The 21,406-nt window shown below is 42.0% G+C and overlaps 1 protein-coding gene across 10 annotated transcripts in view; it reads left to right on the top strand.

Annotated features, from left to right (window-relative positions):
* Window positions 1–21,406, top strand: part of LOC125891352 (ankyrin repeat and SAM domain-containing protein 1A-like) — a 101,255-nt gene that overhangs the window by 21,242 nt on the left and 58,607 nt on the right. For 8 of the 10 annotated variants that reach the window (XM_049580575.1, XM_049580568.1, XM_049580566.1 and 5 more), the window contains 8 exons: window positions 17,069–17,365; window positions 18,011–18,086; window positions 18,198–18,299; window positions 18,400–18,486; window positions 18,637–18,806; window positions 19,072–19,134; window positions 20,052–20,184; window positions 21,081–21,124. In XM_049580575.1, the coding sequence (XP_049436532.1) occupies window positions 17,069–17,365; window positions 18,011–18,086; window positions 18,198–18,299; window positions 18,400–18,486; window positions 18,637–18,806; window positions 19,072–19,134; window positions 20,052–20,184; window positions 21,081–21,124 (972 nt within the window). The remainder of the gene's footprint in view (window positions 1–17,068; window positions 17,366–18,010; window positions 18,087–18,197; window positions 18,300–18,399; window positions 18,487–18,636; window positions 18,807–19,071; window positions 19,135–20,051; window positions 20,185–21,080; window positions 21,125–21,406) is intronic. The other 2 variants (XM_049580571.1, XM_049580569.1) reach the window with 1 other exon arrangement.

The following is a 21,406-nucleotide window of genomic DNA, read 5'->3' as shown; positions in this document are numbered from 1 at the left end:
AGAGTGACAGTGGCTGTGCTCGGGGCAGACAGGTGTTGGCCACTGTCTAGTGGCAGTAAATGTACAGTATAGGTTACATTTTGCCCATAAATAAACACTGCAGCTCCTCAGTGCCCAGGAAGTTCCTGTTTCTTGTTTTCCAGCTGCTTGGCAAAAGCGCTGGGAGACTTTGCTGCTCTCTGTCCAAAAACACAACACTGTGCTCTGCCTGGGTTGCAAAATAAATATATTTATTTAGTGCCTTTTCACTGAGTATTAACCTCACATTTATGTGCATATTGTTGAACAAAAATGGACCTAAGGTATAAATAAACGACCTGAAGCATAGTTAAAACACTTCAGGTTGTGGTTACACCCATGAGGCAGGTGCACTCTAAAATGATTCATGGGGTTAGTGGATAATGCATAAAATAAAGATGTTTTTCAGCATTGAAATTTTTTTTGCTTTGCACTGGCACTGCCCAGGAGTCACACCATATTGGCAAAATATTTTTCAGTCACTATCAGACGTCCTGGGTAGACCTGTGGATCCTGATCCACTGACCGCACTCGTTGATATTAAAGGTTCTGATGTTGTGATAACCAGCTTCCAGCATAACATATTATTTGTAACCCCACTAGCATGTAGATTGATATTATTACATTGGAGGCAAACACAGACTCCTGCCCATTCTGCCCCTGTGAAGGATGTGATGCACCACCTGCATTTGGAAAAGATTAAATTCTCCTTAAGAGGATGCAAAAACAAATTCTACGAGATCTGGCAACCCTTTATAGACCACTTTTAGAGAGATGCACTGAGTTCTTCCCCTTATTAGCCTAGTTTAAATGACACAAAACATGGTCAATCTGACATCCTGCTAAATCACCCTATTTTTTGTCGTTTGTTAATTTTATTTTATCTTTTTTTTATAGAACTACTATTATTGTTTTAAATAAAATGATATGATGTACTTGTAAATATTATATTTTACAAACTTTTTCTATATGTGCTTGACAAACCAACTCTACGGGTATTTCTGATTTTTGACTGGCTGAATATTTCCATATGTTTTTGTACTACAATTTCTACTTCCACTTTTTATACCACTGCCATGGATTGTTTAACTTTGAAAACCCCAATAAAAGGAGTGAAAAGCGTTTTAGTCAGTTTACAACTTATTCTGAGAAGTTGGTCAAAATCAAAACATTGATAAGGGTGGAATTTAAATAAATAAGCTAGAATATCTTACATAAAATATTTTGACCACTAAATATCAACACAACTTTTGGGTACAAATTGAGTTGGGTTAACTTCATAAAGCTTTTTGAGTTCAAAGCAAATCATATTGGCTTTATTAAACTAATTTTTTGTCAGATTATAAAAGACTCATAGGATTGACTCATTTATGCCAGTGTTGGAACTACTTAAAAAGATGCATGCAACTTGTTACCTTAATTTTTCAAAGCTGAGACAGTGAATGATTTTTTGTGAGAGACGCAAGGCTGCACAGAGCCAGTGTTTTGACCAAGAACTCAATACGTGTTTCCTCTTACCTAAACCTGAACCAAACCCTTAGCCCTGACCCCTGCATAGATTATGATGGAAGATTGCATCAGTTGTATGAGACATGTGAGTGGAATTTGCATCTGATAGACTTGTGGTCGAAACGCGGAAGGCAGTAGCAAGCCAAAAGCGGGCACAAGTGTGGTCACCCCTTTTAAAACTTAACAGACAATGCTTGCTGCAGAATTTGTAATGTGAAATGCAAAGGCGGCCAGGGCAACACATCTAACTTGAAGATAATGAAAAAATGTTTTAGATAAATAACAATGTGGAATTCACAAGTTTGGACTTATTTTTAAAAGCTGCAATTACATTTTTATTATTGCAGAAAATAAAGGTAATCTGGGGTACCAGTACAGGTTCATGTAAATTATAAATGTATATTAAGTGTTACGAAAGTGACACTGCATAACAACAGGCCCTCCATCTCATAAAATAATCTGTTGTCTACATGTTACAATACTGTTGTATCAGCCTTTTGATCTGGGTGGAGAAGGCCTTGGACAACAATGCTCTTTAAAGTTAAGTAATGTTGGTCCACTGAGGGCTACTGTAGGTGATTTGTAAGTCTGGTTGTTAATATTTTTTTTTGAAGTGTTAAAAACTGAAAACATTAGTAATGAAAACTTGTATAATATGCAGCCTGGAGCATTTCAGTTGTTGGCACCACACAGCCAGCAGTAGGAGGAAATATTGACTGCTAGCAAACCACACTATCAATTAGAGCTACAACAACCATTAATGGTATTAAAAAAATCAACAATGGAAAGTTGACAAATGGATTAGCTTACAGGAAGCCCTCTGTAACATTGGCTGCTGGATACTGTTGGATTGTTGCTACAAACTGAGTGCCAAATAGATGAATTGTGTAGTTCTGCAACTGATTATTTTTTTTAATTGCTATATTAATAATTTATGCTACAAATAACATGACAAATGGTGAACATAAAGTTACCTCAATCCAGTCTGACCTGTAGCTACAACACCCATTTATTTTAATACACATAGGAAAACATACCATGTGTGAAGCTGTAACAAACAAAATGTTATTTTATTTTTAGCCGTGTTAGCAGTGTGGCTCTAGGTATGGCAGCGTCAACTGGTCCACTTTGGTCTGGACTGAAATATCTCAGAAACTAGCAAATCGATTGTCATAATTTTTGTTCATAAATAATTTGGTCCCCACCATGATGTTGATATTTGCAGTTTTTAGTAAAATGTCTTTACAAATATGGGACGGATCATCATGACATTTGGCACAGATGTTCATGTCTCCCTCAGGGTAAACTGAAATAACATGTCTCACACATCTAGCACCATTCACCAGGTCAAATATTAATCAGTCCACTACTTGTTTAATGACCAAATACCTGCAAAACTAATGACATTCCCATTAGTCTCAACAGTACTTTGCATTAGTTTGCAAATTTTAGCATTCTAACATGCTAAACTAAGATGGCAAACACAGTAAATGTTGCCTGTTAGACATTAACATGTTAGCATGCCGATTTTTGCATTCTGCTGAAAGCACCTGTGAGCCATAGACTGTATAAAATATGGTAATGTTTGGTGACACTGTGACTTCAGCCATTGGTTTGTAGACTCACGTTTTGAAGCCTCAAGTTTGGCATTTTGACTGACACCATCTTGGATTTTGGAACCAGAAGTGACTGTATTTTGATGAGAGGATGGAGCTAACCCTAATGCTAGCTTGGTTAGGATAGGGCATTTATAGTCTATGGCTGACTGTGATAATGCTAATGCTAATTTTGGCTTGCAAAAAACAGGCTTAAAACCAATGAAACAAAATGTACTTGGATAAACTGAACATTCGACTCCTTAGTTGGTCTTTTAGTACGACCAAACTCTGGACAAGACTTTTTTAGGTGACCAAAATGACCTGTACTCTGTAAATCTGGGGTTACACCATGGCCACATTACCTAAACAATGTTGTCACCGTGGTAGTGATTTGTCATATAAACATTTAAACAAGTGAGCTATATCAAAATTCACGCCTCAGACAGTTGTCATGAACATGAAAATTGGTTAAAGAGACCAAAACTGTTTTTTGTACCAGGCTGTAAACATGTTTGTTTCTGTGTTACGTTTGGCATTTTAACATTGACGTCTATGAAGATTGACCCACTTTTGGAGCCAGTCCCAAGTGGCTATGAAAGGTACTGCAGTTTTTTTGGTACTTCCACCCTGGCTTCATTTTTCAGCCCCGGAGGTCGCAGCTTGCTATGAACCCTAAGTGCAGCATCACCGAGCTGCTAGCATGGCTACGGACATGTTAGTAGTTTGTAAAATTATTTTGTTATTGAAATTAATCAGTGTTCTGCTGATCAGATAATTTATGAACCAACTACTCATATTAGTGCAACTGTATTATTTCAAAGATCAATAAAACAACGCCTTAAAGATTTAGCAAAATAAAAAGTAGGCCTAGGGGAAAAAATTATTTCTCTGTTTCCTGTATAAAATCAGTCGCTCATTAAGCTACCCACCCACTGGAGTAAAAAAGACCAGAGGAATTGACCCAAATTTAACTCTTTATCTCTCATTGACATACTATATCAGTGGTTCTTAACTGGTGGTTCGCTGTCCAAAAGTGGGTCATAGATCCATTCTGAGTGGACCGCAAGTGACTCACAAACATGTCAGTTTGTGAAAAGCACACTTTATCTTTTAAAGTGCTGTTTCCTGCATAAGAATGAGTGACTAAAGGACAGCTACTTGACAGAGACAGCAAACTAGCTGGATGAGATGGCCAAAGACAAGTATGACGCTGAATGTATTAGACTGTGTGGACCTTGAACTAATGACTAAGGAGAAATCTGGACATATAGTATATATAGTATATATATAGTATTCAATCGACGACTTTATATTTCACTTCGAGCCCCATCCATATTGTTTTCAGCTGCCCGGGGAAACCCCAATCACAGCATGTCTACATGAGGAAGCTGGCTGTTGAGCAGACACCACAGAGCTGACAGTGTCTCTGACAGTGTCTCCAACACTGTCACCCTCACACATAGAGCAGTGAGCAGTGTGAACATGTTGGTCCCTCTGTGGTTGCATTTTCAGCTGGCAGAGCTGGAAACCCACCCAGGCCTGTAGATAAAGCTGAACGCTATTTTTGAACATTGTCGCATTTCCCCTGGTCTAATCTTCTTAACGTTTGGATGGGAAGGCTGGCTTTCTTTAATGCTGCTAGCCTATATATTGGTGTGTGAATTTTGCTGCAGTCGCTGTCTTACTTTCTTTTTCCATTTAGTCTGTTTGATGGATTTAACACTGAGTCTTGTGGCGTGTTGAGATTATGGATGATGTCTTAATGTAAACACTTTCGGGAGTTTGGGGACCACTACCTGGTCACGAGCCTGAATAATTGAAGCCTTGTTATGAATAAATCAGAGAGATGGATGTAGTGTGGATGCTCTGGCCCTGGTTGTGGTCATGGTTGATGGCATCATGTGACTAAGTGGGCGGGATGCATCCTGCCTCTCATCACACTCCAGGACCAGAGAGCCATCTCATGAGGAGGAGGAGGAGGAGGATGGGAGGTTTTCAGTGTACCAGTCTCTTTGCATCAGCATCAAAGAAAGATTTCCATGCCATGCTTGTCTGTGTGAGAGTGTAAATGGGTGTGTTTGCCCCTCCTCCTCTTCACCCCACCTCCCAGTTTGTGCTCGCGTTGCTGAGGAGAGGAAGAGGTGGGACGTTGTCATAGTAACAGTGTCACGGTACAGTGGTGGTGAGTGACCCAGTGGAGAGATGTGGTGTTTGTGCAGAGTGAGCTAGACAGACATGAATGGTGTGTGATGAGGCTTTAAGTGGGGTACAGAGGATTGGGGCTTTGGTGGTGCCTTCAGGGACACCGGAAGAATCAGACTGGACTCGGTCCAATTCTCTGTCATCCTGATCCAGGAAGCCAGCCAGACCAATGTTTATTCATTATGCCTCTGTGCTGTCCTACTGATAGTTTCATGGGTGTGTTAGCTGCTTTGATGTTTCAAACGCATCAGTAGGGGAGAGCTAACCACTAACCACAGGACCTGACCTGGACTGACACCACCATCTGAATACTGGGGTTACACAGGTGCAGTACATATTGAAATGGAAATGAATGAAAAAGCAAGTAGACAGTGGAGCTGAAATGAGTACCAACCAAAGTGTTGAAAAACAGAATTAATCAGTAACCTTTTTGATAATTGATTGAGGGCTGCACCTAAGGATTATTTTCATTGTAGATTAAAAAGGTGATTCTAGATTACCTGATTGTTCTTTTGAAGAGTTGTTCCAATAGCAACATCTGAAATGCCTCCGATACTGCCTAGAATGCTGGACCAAGTTTCGGCAAGTATGTGATTCTGTGCACCGATCCGATACCACATAATTTATTAATAAATGTTAATGTCTCACATGACATTTAAGAACTCTATATCTCCAGAGTGTTGCAGTCTAGAAACCTACTGTACAGACCTAGAGTTGTCTTCCTTTGGTCCATATCAGGGACTAATTTTGTTACACAGTTGTATAATTGCCTAGAGTTGGTTCGTGTTCTCACGGCAGGATTTACAAGCGGACCAGATCAAATGCCTTGTGTGAGAAAGCTGCTCTTGATTGGTCAGAATTTAAATGTGGGAAAAATCCAGGAAGTAAACCAAACGTTGAAGAAGAGTACACTTGCAAGATGAATGTGACACTTTCTAATGTCACAATGGAGGGACAACTACGCAGGTTGATTTTAGCGCTGGTCATCGTGGACTATATTGCTGTCATTGTTCATTTTAGTCAAACCATACAGTTTGAAAACGAGGCGCGGCTCCAACTAGAAAACAATGTTTTGATGCATTGGATGTGCTGAATGTGCATATTAAGGCAGTACAGGAGGAGGTGCACATTAATAATCCTCCAGGACTGTAACATGCTCATGTTTAACCCAAACAATGTGTCATATGACTGCAGTTGGTTCAGATCCAGGTCGGAACACGTTCTCACCACAAACAAACCGCACCAGAGTTTGTTTGTAACCACACCACCTCTTCAAGAAGGTCTCAGTCTGGTTGTTTTGCTGCATGCCCACGTGTGATTGCCTTGTTCACACCTGCCCAAACGAACCGCAATTAGGGGGCAAACGAACTTGAGTTCGATTGAACCGAACCAAATAGGGCCAGTTTGAAAGCACCCTCAAGAGCCTCGCTTCGTCACCATTGTAGTTTTCAAGTGGCGCTCTGGTGCGATCGTATACCTTTCAGAAGCTTCATAATCTAGCATGCAACAGCAGTATACGTTAAGAAACTTAAAAAAATATATATAATTGACAATGAATGTCTTTTGTGATTATTTATCCATTTACCTGTGCCGAAAGGGGCCGTTGTCGTTAACTGTTAGCTGAAGTCTACTGAGTGCATGATGCATTGGGGACAAGTCTGTTGACGTTCCAGAGGCTGTGTTGCTGACTGGATATCAGTGCTGATCCCAGTGGCCAAGTGCAATAGTACAATATGGCATTTGCTGTTTGGGTAGCAAATAATGAAATAATGGGTAGGATATCTTGAATGTATAAATAATGTCTAGATTGATTGTATCTCTCTTGTATCAGAATCAGTATTGGAAAGGAAAAAAAATGGGTGTAAAATGTCTGAAAAGGATCATCACAATATAACTGAAGGTGATCAAATTGTTAATTTTATCCGACCGACAGTAAAAACCCAAAAACTATCGTAATATTTACTACCGCATAAGACAAACTAAAGCAGCACATCATCATATGTCAGCACCTCGAACCAGAGATGAATTACTTTAATCAGTTATCAAAACAGTCGCTGATTATTTTCTGTTGTTTGAAGAGTTGATTGAACTAATAGACTTATTTCCAGCTCTAAAAAAAAATGAATCGTTAACGTAAACAGTCTGACTAGATCAGATTTTTCTGCATTACTCTGCATTGAATATATTTGGGTGTTAAACTGAAACAAGAAATTTAAAGACAACAAATCAGAAAATAATCTGTAGATTTATCGAGAAGAATAATCGTTAGTTGCTGCTCTGGCCGACTCTCTTACGCCTCATTGTATTGTATTTGTTGTGAGAAGAATCTTATTTAAGGAATGATGGCATAAGGATTAACCAATTATGATAATTATCAAATTATCTGCTGCTGAACCTGAACCTGCTGAAAACCAGTTTTAACTGACTCAGGCCAGTTTAACTGTGACACACCTAATGTTACTTCTAATTCTTCTCCTGTATAAATAAATGAATGAAATGAAGTATAATCTGTGCAGATGGATTCTCACCATATAACATTAACATTTCAAATCATGTATGAACCTTATGTAAGAAATGAAAAATGAGAAAACTGAATTTTAAATGAATTTGTACAGGAACACTGGCTCCAATAATAAATGTCTTCATTGACCTCTTTTTAGTTAATTACCATACATTCTGTGTATTACAGATATAATAAGATATAGCCCCTAGTCTGCCCCGACTCGCATCACGCTACCTCTCACCCTCGTTTCATCTTCCTATATAGGTCACATGTCTAATACAATATATGTTTAGATGACTTCCTCTGACCCCGGCTCAGATGTCAGGGCGCTCTGCCTTTAATATGAACTCCACCATGCACTGTAAGTTACCCCGGACAAATCCAAACAGAATGAAATTAATGCCAAAGAGATGTCAAATAGATGTCAGTCACTAAGAATACATATTCTGGCTTTGGATGGGTGTAAGCTGAGACTGGAAATGGGTCGTATGCGTCTCTGTCAGGCTTGATGTGCTGTATCTCTGAGGGCTGACGGAGGAAAAGTTTCTGATGGCGGCAGCAGAAGTCATGTCTTCAAACTTGGTCACCTCATTATCAGTAGGGCAGCGTTTCCCCTCCTTCCTCTGGGCACAACGCTCACAGTCTGCCAGCGCGCTCATTTATCCCCTCTGTCTGTCACTTCAGTGTCCAGCTCTTCCCTCAACAACACCACCATACTCCCCCCTCCCTTTACCTTCTGCTCTCTGCGCGTCCTCCAGGACTTGTTCTTGTCTCTGTCGTGCCAAGAAACGGTTGAAGCACATTTGAGGAGCCCTTGGGGTGAAGCCTTGTTATTTAACAGAAGGACCAAGAATTCTCCATTGTCATGTGTTCACATTTGCAAATTTCAGGGTGTGTCTTATGTGGCAGTTGGAGCCATTTGTTACTGGAGGAGAGTTTCAGTTGCAGAGATGGTATCGAGCATCTTAAAGGCTTTTAGGTTAGCGATGTTTGGAAAGTCCCATTTAATCTGGTGCAATATGAAGGGGAAACTAATCTCTCCTGTAAAAGCTGGAAAACGTTCACTGTACAGAGAATTACAATCTATGGCAGGAAGCCAGTTAGACATTCATCTCATTACAGGACTGCAAGGTCTGTTAACTCTGGAATGCATGACAGTGTCCAAATAGAAGTCCACCATTAGAGTCAGCCTTTATATTACTGCTGCTGTGCATTTTGGGAATGAGTATTTACGGGGCTCTTCAGGAATGGAGAGAAATATGGGACTGTAACTAACGATTATTTACATTACTGATTGGGGCTGCACAATTAATCAAACTATTAGTGAAATCACAATAAACTCAAGTGCATAAAGTGCAGGAGCTACAGTCTTTGATAAAGGCAAAATGTGTCACAACGTACCATTATAAATGAAGCATTGTGGTGCTACAGTGAGGTCACAGCCTACAAATTATATTCCAGATTTAAGGGAGCCTGTTTGGTACACACACCAGCAAAAAACACATGATCATTGTTCCAACTTAAATTGTGACTAATATCGGGATCGTAATATCTGTCAAAATAAAGACAATATGATTTTTTTTTGCATATCATGCAGCCCTAATATTGATTAAACCAGGGATGTCAAACTCATTTTAGTTCATGGGCCACATATAGTCCGATTTGAATGTTTAACTTGCTCCCGAAACCTGACACCTCTCAGCCTTCACAAGTGCATCACTATTAAGTTCTGGACCCCAGGCTATATGTTTGACACCCCTGGATTAATCGGTCAATTAGTTGTTGTTGTTGTTGTTGTTGTTGTTGTTGTTGTTGTTTTAACAAAATATCAGACAATGATGAAAATAATCACAACACAATTTCCCAAAGATATTCAATTTCAAACTTGTTTTTTAATAGAAGAGAAAAGCAGTAAATTGTGATAATCAGAAACTAGAAGCAGCTTATGTTTTGTATTTTTGTTTGATAAATATCTTAAATGATTAAATTACTATAGAACTAGAATTGAACATTAATTATCTGCTAGTTGATTAATAAGTGGATTAATTTACATTCAGCAATAGAAAATACAAAATGATACATAAAAATTGGCATTTATAGGCACCAAATTAAGGCCTGAAATGAACATTTCACAATAATCTTGTGAAAAAAATATGACTTTAATTAGTTAAAAAAGGTCAAGTTTGCCTTGGTTTTGACTATTGTCAGGATTGTCCTAGGGAGACCATCATCCAAGCCTGTTAAAGTGGGATGAATTTTATAGTTTTCTTTGAAAATGTTAAATAAAAATAAGTATGGCATGTCTTACCCAGTGAACATTCTGAAAAGCATTGTATTTTACGTCTGCATCTGCCACCAGGACTGTCACTAAAAGAGTAGGCAATAATATAACACTTCCAGTACAGGAGAGACTTGATGTTCTCTGCAGTTGGAAAAGCATACATATGTATTAGTATCGACATCGGCAATCGGCCAAAATGAGTTACAAATTATCGGCATATTGGATATCAGCAAAAATGAAAATCTTGCATCTCTGCTAAATACACTAAATAAGTGATTTATAATACACTATAATGTAGTTGTAAGCAGATATAAGTGATTATTAATGCATTTGTCAACACCTCTAACTCCTGTGGGCATCAGTTATTGGAGGTTGGTGACAGAGAGCAAGTTATGGTAAAATAAATGTCTTCACAGCAGTAGTTGTACATAAAATGTCCTTATATCTGCTTGCAGCTATCATTAGAATGATTTATAAACCATAAATTAACTTTTTATATAGTTCTTATAAATGCTAATGCTTCTGTAACCATAAACATGTCTAAATATTTATATATTATGTAATGAATTATCTTTAACACTCACAAATTGCAAATGGTTAATGCACAAGAACTGCATGTGTGCCTGCCTCAGGATGTCAGATAGTGACGGTGGACGCGGGCATGTAGCGAGCATGGGCAGCCCTTTGGCACACTAGCTGCAACAGCTGCTCAGCCCACTCCTCCACCACCACCACCTCCCACCACTACTACTACCACTACCAGGGGCCAGGGTGACGTAACCGCTGCCTCGCTCCGTTGCCAGCCAGCCAGCGCGTCACGTGACAGAGGTCGCTAGTCAAACCGTGTTACCATCTCCCAGCCCCAGGTTGTGAGAATCACAACATCCTCTGTTCTCTCTGTCACTGTGCGCCTCTTTCCCCCCTCTCTGTGAATATTGTGCAGCATGAAAGCACAATGGAGTGTAATCTCCAGATGTTCCTGGTTAGGGCAGGGTTTATCAATCAGCTGCAGACACCAGCGGAGATCTTAATCTCTTCTTGTTCGACATGCACTGAGGTCTAAATCAGGATGAGGTTTGATGCTGTCTGTAGCACCGCAGCACAGACAGGATTTTCATAAAAACATGTTCTGTCCAGGAAGTCTTGGCTGTGCCGTGTGAATTCTAATCTCTTTCCCAGCGAGGCTGCAAGTCATTGGTGCCATTTTGTGTAATAGCCTTCAGAGCTCTGTCTTGTTAGTACATGATTGTTTGACTGCTCACGTGGCCCGTGGTAGTACAGTGGAGATAAGGCTGATCCTGTTCTTTATAGGGTGAGATTTCATGCTGGAACTCACTGAGCCCTTCTTATGTAAGGAAAGGAAAGAGTTGCACTGAAAATCACAGATGAATTTAGTATCACTGTTTTGAAATGAGATATTTTTTGCTGCAGGGTCAGTATCTATCAGTCTGTTAAAAATAGTTATGAAACAGACTTCCCATTTTTTAATCACTTTAATGATCATCTCATTTTTTTGTATGTTGACAGGCCAGTCACCATATTTAAATGTTGGCATTGTATGCTTTTGCAAACCATTGATACATTTCATTCATTCATTCATTCATTCATCTTCTAACCGCTTCATCCTCTTGAGGGTCGCGGGGGGCTGGAGCCTATCCCAGCTGACATCGGGCGAGAGGCAGGGTACACCCTGGACAGGTCGCCAGACTATCGCAGGGCTGACACATAGAGACAAACAACCATTCACGCTCACATTCACACCTATGGACAATTTAGAGTTACCAATTATCCTAGTCCCCAGTCTGCATGTCTTTGGACTGTGGGAGGAAGCCGGAGTGCCCGGAGAGAACCCACGCTGACACGGGGAGAACATGCAAACTCCGCACAGAAGGGCTCCCACGCCCGGGATCGAACCGGCAACCCTCTTGCTGTGAGGCGAGAGTGCTAACCACCACACCACCGTGCCGCCCCCATTGATACATTTGTGCGTTTTATTTGTATCCTTAGATCTGACTACATGTATATGAGCTGACTTTTTCATGAGCAGGGGGAGGAGATGGTGGATAGCGTGACACCTTGGCGAGATAGTTGCAAGGCTGCAGACACTGTTCAAGACAAATAAACAAAAACTGTTCATTTTTAGTGAGATATTGCCACATTTCCAGCGGAATTTGTGCCTCCAGAAGTGGATGTTTCTTAGCGAGACATTAGCAGCATTTCCAGCTGTGATTTTGCTACCACAACTGGGTGTTTTTTGGAAGACATCAGGGGCATTATTAGCTGTGATTGTGCCACCAAAAATGGGTGTTTCTGAGTGAGATATTAGCAGTATTTCCAGCGGCATTTGTGCATCCAAAAGTGGATTTTTCATACCAAGACATCATAGCATTTCCAGCCGTGGTTGTGCTGCCAAAAGAGGATGTGTGTGTTTTTTTCGTGGCCTTCTAGTGGTATTTGTGCCACCAATAAGGGGTGTTTTTTAAGCAAGACATCAGAGGTATTTAACTGCAAACATTACTCAGAAAGTTTTGCCTGGATATTGATGCTAACATGACAGTTACATAGTAGTGGTACTCACTGTGGTAAGACATAAGAGATAAGATAAGAGAAATCTTTATTGTCATTGTACAGTCATACTTGTGTACCACAGCACAACGAAATTGGGATACTGTCCACTTTGGTGCAAAAGAAGGCATATAAAAAACAAGATGAAATAAAATATATGAAGAGTAGAAAAATATATACAAAACATACAGTTAAGACAGACTGTTGAAGTGAAGTTAAAGTTGAGGTCAACTATAGCCTGGTTAGCCTTATTGGTTGTGCTTTATTCCAGACTTAACACGACAGCTTAATTGTATTCCACCCTACTGTATACAAACCAGCACCATATGATCTGAAAGAACTGGTTCGTACAACGTGTCGTCAGAAGATAAAAAATATTGATACCGGTCCCGAATGGTCACACTCAAAGGCGACGTGAGAAGCTGGCTGTCATAGGGAAGTGTGACACACTATCTGTGTTAATATGGTGATAATTTTGTGTGGACTCATCAATATGTAGCAACAGATAAATATTTAAGGGTGTGAAAAATCAATACAGCATAGAATCACAATATTTTTATGTGGCAATATTGTATCGTTACATGGACACCAAGTATCATTTGATTCCCACCCCTAATAAATACAGTATATTGCATGGGAGAATTTGAACAGGAAAGTTATACTTAATACTCTTCATCAAATAAATCACAGAAATGAGAAAGAAACTGTAAAAACTGGGTCTGTAATCTTAAGATTCTCCTGCTCTGTCCCCAGTGGGACTCAGTAGGCGAGCAAATTATGTTTTGTTAAAGAGTATATATTTAAAAACTACAATAAAAAGACAGACTGTGGTCAAACTTTAAGGGCTGGAGGATATTTTGGGGTGTTTGGGAGTCCTGCAGTGTGTGAATAACATGTAGCATGCCTTGTATCAGAGGAGGCGAGGCAAGGCTCGATGTGTCACTGCTGCTTGTTTCCTATCAGTGAGTCAAGCGGCTGGTCAACCATGTTTAATCCGATCAGATGCTGGCTGACACATAGCCATAGAGCACTGACCACCACACTGGCGGGGGAGACACTTGGTCTTAACATGATCACAAGCACCGAGCTCAAGGTATCACTTCACTTAACGGCTGCATTCCTTTTATGTTGTGAGAAAAGGCTTCATGTTTTAGTGATACAGACATTTACAAAGTCCCAATCAGCCTGTTGTTCGCATCACTTGTGGTTTATGTTAATCATTGTACGCTACATGTACTCACGATTACTACTGAAGCAGCAGACCTGCATATTCGAGGAAGTGAATCATGCTGATGTCATCGCAGCGTGTATGTTTGCATGCTGAAGTCATCGAAATACTCAGAGTTAATCTCTCTAAAAAGCTGTGACGAGTGTTCGATGGTTCATCACAGATGAAAGAAGGCGTGCTCTTTTTTACAAGCAGTCAGGGCTTTTCTCTGCTAGAGTGTGTACGTGCGTTTGTTTTGAGCCAAAGAGAAACAAGCACACAAATCCCAAATGAAACCACCCAGGCAGTGAAAACGGAGGTCGCTTTGGTTTGGTTCTTGAAGAAAGGCTGTATTAAGCCCTTTTTTTCATTTGTTTTGTTCAGTTAAGTTCACCCAAGAGAAGAGTGGTTGTTTTTTCCCCAGGCAGGCTCCGCGTCCCCTCTTTTGATAGGCAGGTGTCGTTTTGTTTCCCTAAGCCCCGCCTCCCCTTTGCTGCTCAAGCTGTGACCTGCTTTGCCAGTGAAGTACAATACTCACTCTCCCACTCTCAATCCCACTCTCTCCCTCCGACAATGAACGAGATACCTGCTGATCCCATCTGGCGCCAGGTCTTTGAAAGAGTCTCATTTACGGGGCTACAGACACCTGTCTAAAGCTGCCCCGTCGCCCCCGTCCACATGACGTCCTGTCTTCAGTGGCACAGCTGGCACGTTCCTCTGGGAGTGGCCCAAACTGGCATCATAAATGTCCATGTGGGAGCTTCTCACGCCAGCTGTCAGCCCCTTTGTAGGTGGCTCTGTGTGTCTGGAATGACCGACTCTCAGAGCATGTGGCTCCACAATAGCTGGCGTTATCTGCCACACCCATCACTGCACAGTGTGTGAATGGAGCCAAAAAGCTGAAGGGCTAAATACAGGTTTTATTTGCAGATCGCCAAGAATCACATTTGCAATTCTGTCACATCTTGAGAGATTGTGGGCAGTGATTGTAGTGCTGTTTTCTCCTCTCCTGCTCTCATGTTATCTCCCAGGATAGTGTTTTTAGTTTTCTGCACTACTCTTCCCACGTGTCTGGAAACAACCCAGCAGCAAAGTCTTAATTATGACTATCCATGTTGTCATTGTGTGTTAGTTGTTTGAGAGAGTATTCCCACGCCATCATCTCAGTTCAACTCCTGGATTGCAAGGTTTGCCCCCTGCTGGCTGCTCATGAGAGGGAGCATCAGCAGTGTTGGAGGTTCTCAGGTTTATTCGACACTGAGCTTGTTGCTGCATGCAGGTCATTAGATCCAATAAGCACCACTTACTGAGTTTACATTGTAATTACTGCTTTAAATTGCTGTTTGTCTGCTTGTCTGTTAGATAGCTGTTCTACAATGAAGATTTTTGAGATGAGATTATATTTACTTTTACACAGAATGAAGGGCTATGATGTGAATTTTTAACACCAAGGACACCAGTCATCAACTGGCTGCTGAGAGGATTTTTATTCTGATCTTTACAGAGTTCTCTCCTGGCTATTGTTGAATTAGTGTGTTGTTGAATTAGTGTGTAATACACAGAAATATTGAGTTTACATTAGTGTCAGACAATTACCCAGGCCACATCATGTAGTTCCTCTCTCTCAGCTACCCTAGAAACTCATGTTTTTTCAAGTGGCGTCCCAAAGATGGCCACCCTGATACAGAATCTCTGTGTGGCCGTAGCTGATGACGTGTGTCAGCAGACTTTCAGGGTTTTTTTGTGTGTATGTATGTGTGTGTCCCTTTGTATCATTCTCTGTCCCTTGTCTAAATACTGAGGTTTTTCGCAGGTCCATGAACGCAGCGTAGGCGAATGTAGCAGTTTGAGGAGTTTGAGACGTGGGGTGGTTAACTGATCAGTTGATTCAATCAGAGCTGATCACATTAGATCGATAAATGACAGGAGCAGCTGCTGCAGACATGAGTGAAAGCAAACTTTTAGACCCAGCGCAATGTTTCACCTTCACTGTACCTGGTGTCCTGCTGCCCCGTCCGTGCCCACAGCACGCTCTGCACTCTGAGAGTGTGGTGCAATCAACTGAATGGTATATATATGTATATATTCATATTCCAGTCACACCACTAATGAATCATCCAGCTCCAAAAATAGAAAATCAGTATGTGGCAGCAGATGTTGATGCTTGGCGGGCCGCCACAAATAAATGAATGGTGGGAAACTGTGCAAAAATAATTTCAAGGTGACACTGCTGTCTTTAAAAGGCTATGGCTCATTTTTTAAGGCAGTGATATCTTTTGAAAGTAGAGAACCTAAGGTATAAATCATCTCCAACCATGTTGGCATAGCTTGTGGGGAACGAGGCTACATAACGCTCCAAAGTTAGGCTACATTTTGGCGAGGGAAAAACTGACATGGCCATTTTCAAAGGGGTCACTTGAACTATCACATTAAGATATCTGATTGAAATTGGGTTCTATTGGAAGCCACAAGTCCCCCTAACCTTGTTCCCAGTAAATGTTTTGCTCATTACGATCAATGTATCCTTCACATTAAAGCTGTGTGTTTGTCTTTTTAAGGAAAAGGACATCCAGCCTACTTGGAGAACAATGAATCGTCTAACATGTATAGACACATAACACACAAACCTATAATACAGGCTTAATGAAACAGAAACAATAGTGGCTTATAAATGTGACAGCCCGTCTTGATAGGACGAAACTTGTGGACCAGGTTTCACTTTTTGTAGCTATGCAATGCCAGTGACACTCGTGACATCTAAGTGGCCCATGTCTCCGTTAATTCCCCGCCTGTCTGGGTGCCTCTGCCCCTCTGCTAGCACCCTGCTGCCCCTGGCACACAGTGCCACCCCCAACACCTGTCCTCATTAGTCCATGCATGTGTGCCAGTCCTCCACCCAGGACCATCCCCTCCCCTCTCTGCCAGATACTCCCTTCAGGCCTCAGTGTGTGCTTCATCATTGTTGGTGCCTTCTCATGACCTTTTAATCTGCTAATGTGGCGGGCTCTATGCACTGATTGGTTTATCCTCATGGTGACTCCGCTGAGTCACCTCTTCTTCCTCATTAACAAACATGATTCAACCCATGTTGCTTCCCTCCTGATCTCCTTTATTACATCTGTTTGCTACTTTGTTTCCTGTGTATGTCCTGTGCTGCTTCTCACCCGCTCCTCCGCCCCCAACAGAACAATGACAACGAGACACCGCTGCACTGTGCCGCCCAGTACGGCCACTCCCGGGTGGTGCGGCTGCTGCTGGAGGAGCTGACAGACCCCACTATGAGGAACAACAAGTTTGAGACTCCACTGGACCTGGCCGCGCTGTACGGCCGCCTGGAGGTGGTCAAGCTGCTGCTCAGTGCGCACCCCAACCTGCTCAGCTGCAACACCAAGAAACACACGCCGCTGCATCTGGCGTCTCGGAACGGACACCTGTCTGTGGTGGAGGTGCTGCTGGACGCTGGCATGGACATCAACTATGAGGTGTGTTTCTGTTTATGTGTGTGAACTTAAAAGCTGCAGTTTGCAAGTGTGTCTTAATATGCTGTCATGGCCGAAATCATGTTGGGTAACTTAATCTGTTCTTGCAGCACTTCCTCTCACTACTTCCTACTAAAGCTATGAGATTAAACTCTTAAGCCCTCAGTTTGTAAAGGAACTGCTGCGGTATCAAAGCAGAGCTGGCCTTGCTCCCCCTGGTGGGCCCTGTGGCTCTGACTCTGCACCAAACTGTGCCATCCATCTGTCTGGAGATGCTTTTCCTTTTACGCTGTCCTCCTTTCCCCTGAATCAAAGATGCAGAGTCTACGCAGTGTCCTTCAGGCCTTGCATCCTGCAGGTTTCAATTAGCATGGCCCTCTGAGCTGGAAAATGATCTGCTTTGATTTCTCAACCACATAATTGTCAGTAGAGAAGTGGACTGAGTGGTGGGCATGAAGCCGGAAGTTTCCATACACTGTTTATCTTGCTGAAATGTGGGAGCTGCTGCAGTGAGATTAATCTGGCATTAGAAGAGGGAAATAAACATGAGCTTTAATTTTCATAATAATCATATTCTTGTGACACTGTGGGTTTGTGTCCTCTGTCTCAACTCTCTCTGTGCCTCTGGCTCTTTCTTTTTCTGCTCAGACGGAGAAAGGCAGCGCCCTCCACGAAGCAGCCTTGTATGGGAAGACGGATGTGGTGCAGAAACTTCTCAGTGCAGGTCAGTCAAGTGCCACGCAAGCACATTTAAATGACCTTCTGCTCTTAATCAACACAGCTTCTCTGAAGTATATTTTATTTACCCTTGAGTGCTCATGTTGTCATGCCTCAGGTATCGATGTGAACATCGTTGATCAGAAGGGCCTGACAGCGCTGGACATTGTCAAGGACATGCCCTCCCAGAAGAGCAGAGAGATAGCCGCTCTCATCTTAGGTGAAAACCCAATATGTGAAAACAGAGAACTGTGGTGCGAAGTATCCTCTTGATTTCACATTTCCCGGCTGTGATACAATCTCCTGTTTGTCTGTCACAGGTCACATGACTGGAAAACCCCCTGACATTGACCTTCCCCCTCCACCAATCCCTCCGCCTCAGGAGAGTCCCAGCCCACGGAAAAAGGGTACGATTTACCAGATGTTTGAACTGTTGTTTGCAGTGATTCAGTGAGCAGTTTAAACAGGAAACACAGAGCAGGAAATGACTGTTTAATTTGTTCAGCTAAGAGCTTTGTCTGTTTGTGCACTTATGTAAATTTCGACCTGTGTTACAGGTGATCTGGAGAAGGTGAGTGAGCTGATCTCGGGGCTGGCCCCGGGGCCTGAGGAGGAGAGCCCGTATGAGGCTCTGTTTGAAGCCACCTCTTGCCACTCTCTGGACAGCCTCACCAGCGGCAAGTCCTCCGACAGGGACTCTGGGCGGCCGGATAGTGAAGCTGGCAAGGTCAGCACCCTCACACACAATCATACACACATACAGGCAGAATGGTGGGCTAATGACAGGGTTTTATGGGAGATGAAATACAGACCTCCCACTAGAGGGTGATAGTGGTCTTCTATCCACACAGCTGGGCTTCACACCCCACCAGCATCACACTTCTTGTAATACAGACTGAGCATGCAATGCATTTCTGAAAAAAGTTCCTGCAATAAACCAATGACAGATTGATGAGTAATTTATTACATCTTATGTTTCTAATCATTTACAGAAAGATCGCCTGGTCCACTCATCACATGCTGGCCCTGGTCATGAAGAAGAGGTGAGCTCAGAGGTGAGATAAGATTATAAAGCATAAAGAGAAATATGTGAGAAGGAGGTGACACACGATCTCCTGCCTGTTTACGGTCAGCTTGTGTGTATTCTTATGGGTGTGTTGTACACAAACTAATTAGCCAACAGTTTGCAAGGCTGGGGTAGAGCTGCATTCCCACAAGAAAAGCCCACATTTCTGGATGGAAGAAGAAACATGGCTACTTTTAAACATTAAGACGTGGTTGTTGTTTTTTTTCACAAGCGCTAATATCACAACGCTGACCTTTTCAAGAAGGTGGTTGAAGGCTGAAGAAGTCCACCTCCAGTAGAAAATCCTACAAGCAGCTCCAGCCATTCCACTTTTCCATATTTTGATGTGGTAAACAACATATTAGGGCACATTTATCAGATGATGCAAGACTGCATGTAAAAGGGAATGTTCATGTTCATTACCCATGTAGACAGCTTAGTGGGAATATTGGGGTTTTTTTTTCCACAGTAGTACTTTGTGCATGTAAATATAGTCACTGTCACGGGGGCTGTTGATTATCTGCCGCTGAGAGCCACTCTTTAGCCTGGACCTCTTTCATGACTGTCCTCTTCACGGCCGCTGCTCAAATCAAACAACTTCTTAATAAATATTCAATTGAGTGCGGCATGAGACACAGAGAGGGGGCGTAACAGGAGGGGAAGTGAGGCGGAAAAGGAGTGGAGAGACAAAATCAGAGAACCTTTCTGGCCTCGACTGTGGCTGACCATAGAGGATGCTTTGTTGAAGTAACACAAAGGAAGTTTCTTTGGACCAAAACATTTTCCAGCTCTCTGGAGGAGATCATAAAATATAACCATCTTTGGTGAATGTTTGGTCGCAAGATATTCCAAGTGGTCTTCTCTTCTCCTCTATTTAATCCTTGCCTCTGCTCCCTTCTCCTGCAGGCCCTGTATACTAATAGCAGTATTGATGAGAGAGGCGAGCCGGCGGAGGAGGAGGAGGATCACACGTATGAGTTGTTGCTGACTGCTCAGACCAAACACCCACCGCCCAGCCTGGAATCCCAGTCCAATAAAGGTAATTGTGTGTATTTCCAGTATGGATTTGGTTACATGAGATCTCTATGTTCCTGTGTAACCTACATATTCTCACTGTACTGCTTTGCATATCACTGACGCCTCATTCCTGGCAGGATTATAGCGCAGTTGGTGAAGAGCTGGAATCTTTTTCCAAAATGCTTCTTAAAACTCCACTGATGCTGTCTGTGCACAGCAGAACCTGAATGCATTCCTATCCTAATCGCCAAGAGAGCCTACACACACATGGTCAACCCTTGCCACGACTGTGTTCGCTGTACATGAGCAGACCCTCCTTAGTTGTGGCTGATGAATGGCACTCCATGTAATTGGATTAAATGGGATTAAATTAGGAGGCCATTTTGATCCCTGGCTGTTAACGGAGATGTTTTAAAACCATCCCCTCGGGCCCTCCAGCTTAGTCAGCCTCACTAGCACCATGAGAAAACGTCACTGAGCTGAAGGGTTGGAGTTTAATTGCTGATGTCATCATGCCTCCCCCCTTGTGGATAAATGATGGTGTTAGGGAAAAAAGGGATTCTTTGCTGCTTTGCGTCCTCCACCCATGAGTTGGACAGAAATGCTAAATGATTAGTTTTCCATCTGATTTTAAACTGCTTTATCACGTCTGCATAGGCAGCGCTGTTTAAACGGCAGAGAGATTAATCTGAAGTCTGTCTGACTGGTAGCTCGATATGTCGCTATGCATAATACATGATCTTATTATACATCTCTTTCACTTCCTCGTAGCATAATGTCTCTCCTGACTTCACAAGTGGGGATACGTTGTCTGTAACTCTGAGGATATGTTGAGTAATTGCACTCTGAATGGGCTAAAATAATCTTTTATCTGCCAGAACTGCAGTGTCCTAACTGTTATGTTTTCTGTCTCCTTAGATGAGAACACCACTATACAATCTTCCAACAGTGTCCTACCTCAGGTAAATATAACATTTCTCATTCATCCTTCTCATAGCTTTTACATCTTTACTGCTATACTCAACAAAAGGTTAGAGATATAATGTAACATTTCCATATTAAAATGACTAAAAATGACCGGACCTTTGTTATATGTGAACTTATGTTATTCTAAATGTGTCCAGCATGTTCAAACCCAAAGAAATTTGTAGTTGTATTGAAGGTAACAGTGAGACCCTCAGGAAGTGCATCAGGCTTGGAGGCCAGTGTTTGTAGTGTCCAAACAGTGGAATTATGTCCATTGG

The sequence above is a fragment of the Epinephelus fuscoguttatus genome, linkage group LG7, assembly GCF_011397635.1.
Source record: "Epinephelus fuscoguttatus linkage group LG7, E.fuscoguttatus.final_Chr_v1".
In the NCBI taxonomy this organism is placed as follows: Eukaryota; Metazoa; Chordata; class Actinopteri; order Perciformes; family Serranidae; genus Epinephelus; species Epinephelus fuscoguttatus.
This window is presented reverse-complemented; position numbering and strand designations above follow the sequence as displayed.